This window comes from Scylla paramamosain, unplaced genomic scaffold, assembly GCF_035594125.1.
Source record: "Scylla paramamosain isolate STU-SP2022 unplaced genomic scaffold, ASM3559412v1 Contig1, whole genome shotgun sequence".
Classification (NCBI taxonomy): domain Eukaryota; kingdom Metazoa; phylum Arthropoda; class Malacostraca; order Decapoda; family Portunidae; genus Scylla; species Scylla paramamosain.
The window spans coordinates 3,142,501-3,147,500 of NW_026973666.1; the positions used below are offsets into that span (position 1 = coordinate 3,142,501).

The window sequence follows — 5,000 nt, forward strand, 5'->3', positions numbered from 1 at the left end:
ATTATGACCCCCACATCCTACTGCCTGTCTGCCCCGGCCGTGTGATCACCTCACCTCTTGTAGCCACAGTGTTGGCGCTCACCACATGACTGCTCAACCTATTCCTCTTGTCCACCACTCTGTTGGTGAACCAGTTCCTGTCAGACTCTTTCTAAATTTATATCGCTTATACTTCTTACAGTCCCTAATCTTTCATTCTCTATACTTCCATTAAATTAAATTCGTAACCCAAGTATTCCCATTAATTTACGTTTCTTGCATTAGTGTTCACCTGACGCCCTCCCTACAGGTGCCGCCAGGAGCCAGCGGGGGGAGGTACCGTCTGAGGCTGGAGGGGAACGAGATAGGCAGCCTCATTGGATCTTCCTTCGTGAATGAGACCGCCCTCAGCTTCTCCCCGCGCGGCGCCACAGTGCTGGTGCAGACAGACAAGCCCATCTATAAACAGGGCGACGTGGGTGAGTGTTGGGAGGGGGGAGAGAGGGAGAGGGAGAGCTGGATGGGGGAAAGATTGAGAAAGAAACGGGGTATATTCTGAAACTCTGCTTTTTCGCTATGACTGTTTTCCAAGGCCACAGAGATGACTTGCCGGGTTCTCAACAGTGTCTCTCCCGTTAATAGTGTAGAAATCTTGTTAATCTGTCACTGGAACTGTAAAAACACCCTTGAAAACCCGTGTCACTTACTGTTTCTCCTGTTAATAGTGTAGAAATCATGTTAATCTGCCACTGGAACTGTAAAAACACCCTTGAAAACCCGTGTCACTTACTGTTTCTCCCGTTAATAGTGTAGAAATCATGTTAATCTGTCACTGGAACCGTAAAAACACCCATGAAAACTCGCGCCACTTCAACTACAACCTTTTGAAAGTAGCGGAGATGCGGCGCAGAAGTGTTGCAGAGTACGGCACAAAAAAATCTCAATATTTGCCAAACTCCAGTAACCCTTCTCCGTTTTCTGTGTAGTAACCTTGCTAACCCCTCTCCCGTTTTCTGTGTGTTCCTCAGTTCGGTTCCGCGTGGTGGCGCTGGACACGGCCGTCAAAATGGTAGAAGACTCCGTGGACGTGTTTATCCTGAGTCCTTCTGGCGTGTTGGTGCGGCGCTGGCTGTCCCGGCAGGTGTGTGTGTGTGTGTGTGTGTGTGTGTGGTGATATTGGGTTCTGCCTGAAATAATACGTTTTAAATGTTGGGTTTTCATACACACACACACACACACACACACACCACACTAGACCCATCCACCAGACCCTCACACCGCCTCCCCGTCTGCCCCGTCAGTGTCGCGAGGGCCCCGTGTCCCTGTCCTTCCCCCTGAGCGCTGAGCCTGAGTACGGGGAGTGGACCATCAGGGTAGAGGCGACCAATACCTTCACCCAGCACTTGTTTAGCGTGGAGCTGTTCACTCTGCCGCGCTTCGAGGTGAGTCAGGCTGGAATGCGGATTAGGTCACTGTTTTAGGGCGTTTTTTAGGGATCTTTTCGTTATTTTCCTGTTTTTTTAGGGATTTTGCTGTTTTCTAGGGATATTTTCTAGGGATTTTCTGGGGTATAATTGTGCGGTTAGGGATAAAAAGAGGATTAGTTGGGGTTTTATAGATTTAAAGGTGATTTAAGGGAAAAATTAAGAGGGGTCATAGAGAGAGAGAGAGAGAGAGAGAGAGAGAGGGGGGGTGATGTATATATTGGTGGAGACGAAAGGGAGAGGAAAGGAAAAATTGAAGTGAGGGGTGAGAGAAATAAAGTAAAGAGAGGAGAGACGATGAAAAGTGAGTGGGAAGGGAGAGAGAGAGAGAGAGAGAGAGAGAGAGAGAGAGAGAGAGAGAAGGGTAATAAATCTAAGACGGACAGGAAGAAAATGAAGAAAAGAAACATGAGAAAGAGAGAGAGAGAGAGAGAGAGAGAGAGAGAGAGAGAGAGAGAGAGAGAGAGAGAGAGAGAGGTAATTTTTCCTGTTCGTAGTAATTAGGTCATTCTCTCTCTCTCTCTCTCTCTCTCTCTCTCTCTCTCTCTCTCTCTCTCTCTCTCTCTCTCTCTCTCTCTCTCTCTCTCTCTCGTAAAATTAATTAATTTATCACAATTTTTTAAGCCGCCAAATTAAAAGAAATATTTCTTTGTAGTATATACGAGAGAGAGAGAGAGAGAGAGAGAGAGAGAGAGAGAGAGAGTCTGTTTATAATGTATTGTATGCATTTCCGTTTGTGAATCTCTCTCTCTCTCTCTCTCTCTCTCTCTCTCTCTCTCTCTCTCTCTCTCTCTCTCTCTCTCTCTCTCTCTCTCTCATTTTTTTTATTTCTTTATTATTTATGATTATCTCCTCCTCCTCCTCCTCCTCCTCCTCCTCCTCCTCCTCCTCCTCCTCCTCCTCCTCCTCCTCCTCCTCCTCCTCCTCCTCCTCCTCCTCCTCCTCTCTCTCCCTCCCCTCCTCCCTTCCCTCCATCTCTTCCCCTCTCCCTTCTTACTTTCCTCCTCGCACTCCCTCTCACCTCTTTCTCTCCCTCTCTCTCCCTTCCCTTCTTTCTCTCTCCTTACTCTTCATCTCTTCCTCTTCTCCCTCTCACTCTGTCACCTCTCCCTCCCCCTCTCCCTCTCACTCTCCCTCTCACTCTCCCACAGGTGCAGGTGAGTGTCCCGCCCTTCCTGGCAGCAGACGCGCCTTACCTGGAGGGCGTGGTCACTGCCAACTACTCTTCAGGGGCACCAGTAACGGGCAATGTGACTGTGCGTGCGTCAGTGCGCGCCCTCACCTCCCAGCCACGCCCCCCGCCCGCACCAGAGTCCGCCCTTGCCCAGCCCCACGCCATGGTGAGTGTGTGTGTGTGTGTGTGTGTGTGTGTGTGTGTGTGTGTGTGTGTGTGTGTGTGTGTGTGTTTGTGTGTGTTCTGGGGGTAGTTTGTCGAGGGTGGTTGTGTTTGTGTGTTTGTTTGTCTCTCTCTCTCTCTCTCTCTCTCTCTCTCTCTCTCTCTCTCTCTCTCTCTCTCTCTCTCTCTCTCTCTCTCTCTCTCTCTCTCTCTCTCTCTCTCTCTGTTCACAGACCTTTAATAAATTTTCAGTTTTATCTTTTCTTTTATTTAAGTTTGAATTTATTTGTTTGTTTCTTTTTTTGTGTGTGTTTTTCTTTGTTTTCATGTCTTTATTTTCCTTGCAGCAAAGGGTTAAGCTCACACCAAAGGGTTAAGCTCACACCAAAGCAAACTTTTAAAAAGGAACCAAGTTTGTGTGTTTTTTGTTTTTTTGTCGTATGTTATTTTATTATTATTATTATTATTATTATTATTATTATTATTATTATTATTATTATTATTATTATTATTATTATTATTGTGATGATAATATAAATTTTGCTACAATCTCTCTCTCTCTCTCTCTCTCTCTCTCTCTCTCTCTCTCTCTCTCTCTCTCTCTCTCTCTCTCTCTCTCTCTCTCTCTCTCTCTCTCTCTCTCTCTCTCTCTCTCTCTCTCTCTCTCTCTCTCTCTCTCTCTCTCTCTCTCTCTCTCTCTCTCTCTCTCTCTCTCTCTCTCTCTCTCTCTCTCTCAGATGTTGTGTACTTGTATGTGAGGTTGTCATTATTATTATTATTATTATTATTATTATTATTATTATTATTATTATTATTATTATTATTATTACTATTATCATTATTTTCTTAATTTTCTTGTCGTGTGCAACTCTTTTGATAATTCTTGCATGTGTGAATGACAGAAAGGTAAACAAGGCGTTCCTTTAGCTTTACTGTTATTATTATTATTATTATTATTATTATTATTATTATTATTATTATTATTATTATTATTATTATTGGTGTTATTGGTGTTTAATTAATATACCGTTGTCTTCCTTAAAATAGTGTTTGATATTGTTATGTTATTATTATTATTATGATTATGATTATTATTATTATTATTATTATTATTATTATTATTATTATTATTATTATTATTATTATTATTATTATTTACTTGCATGAAATAGCCAGTGAAAGCAGACAGCAATAAATTATGATAATGATAATAATAACTATAATAATGATAACAATAATAATTAAATCAACAATAAAAAAGATAAATATACGTAAATTAAAAACAAATAAAAAAATAACATTAAAGTAAATAGAATCAAAAGAAAAAGCAAATATAATTAAACATTTCTTCCCTGCCAAAGTTAAAGGAACGATATAATCCGGATTGGTAAGAACGGATAGACGGATTAGGCCGGATTGAGGCGACGAGGAGAAATTAAATCTTTAGTAAACAAAGAACGAGAGATGAGGGCAAGATAAGGAATAGAAGAGGAGAGGAAGAAATGATGAATGAATAAGAATTGGAGAAAAAAAAAAGAAGGAAGAGGAGAAGGAGAAAAAGGAGACAAATTATATAGAGGTGAAATATGGAATGGAAGAGATGAAGAAATGATGAACGAATAAAAAAATAAAAGAAAACGAAAAAAAAAAAAGAAAGGAGGAGGAGGAGACAAATTAATATCGATGAGAAGATGGAGAGATAAAGAAATGAATGATGATAAATAATGATAAATGAAAAAAATGTAATAGATTAGAAGGAATAGAAGAGATTAAGATAAGATGAAAAAAGAATAACGAAAATAATGATAATAATAATAATAATAAGCAAAATGACGAATAACAAAGAAGAAAAAAACAATTAAGAATGAGAGATAAAATAAATAAGAGCAAATAGAAGAGTAAAGATAAAATATGAGATGATAAGTAAATAACTAGAAGGAGGAAGAATAAGAGAGCGAAACTGAGAAGAAGAATGGAAGAAGAAGGAGAAGAGATAATGATGGCAAGTGAATAATAATAAGGAAGAGGAGGAGGAAGAGATAAAGATGAGAAGATAAATAAAAGAGAATAAGGTGGAGGAGGAGAGGAATGAATATAGATAAGAAGAAGAAGAAGAAGGAGAAGGAGATAAAGATGAGAAGATAAGAAAAAAAGAATAAGAATGAGAAGATCAGTAAATATAGATAAAAAAGAAGAAAAAA

At 40.3% G+C, this 5,000-nt stretch overlaps 1 protein-coding gene across 4 annotated transcripts in view; it reads left to right on the forward strand.

The window, feature by feature from the left end:
- The window catches only part of LOC135095656 (CD109 antigen-like), a 55,487-nt gene that overhangs the window by 25,918 nt on the left and 24,569 nt on the right, over window positions 1–5,000 (forward strand). For all 4 annotated transcript variants that reach the window (XM_063996631.1, XM_063996630.1, XM_063996632.1 and 1 more), the window contains exons 4-7: window positions 290–458; window positions 1,008–1,120; window positions 1,281–1,421; window positions 2,615–2,803. In XM_063996631.1, coding sequence (XP_063852701.1) covers window positions 290–458; window positions 1,008–1,120; window positions 1,281–1,421; window positions 2,615–2,803 — 612 coding nt within the window. The remainder of the gene's footprint in view (window positions 1–289; window positions 459–1,007; window positions 1,121–1,280; window positions 1,422–2,614; window positions 2,804–5,000) is intronic.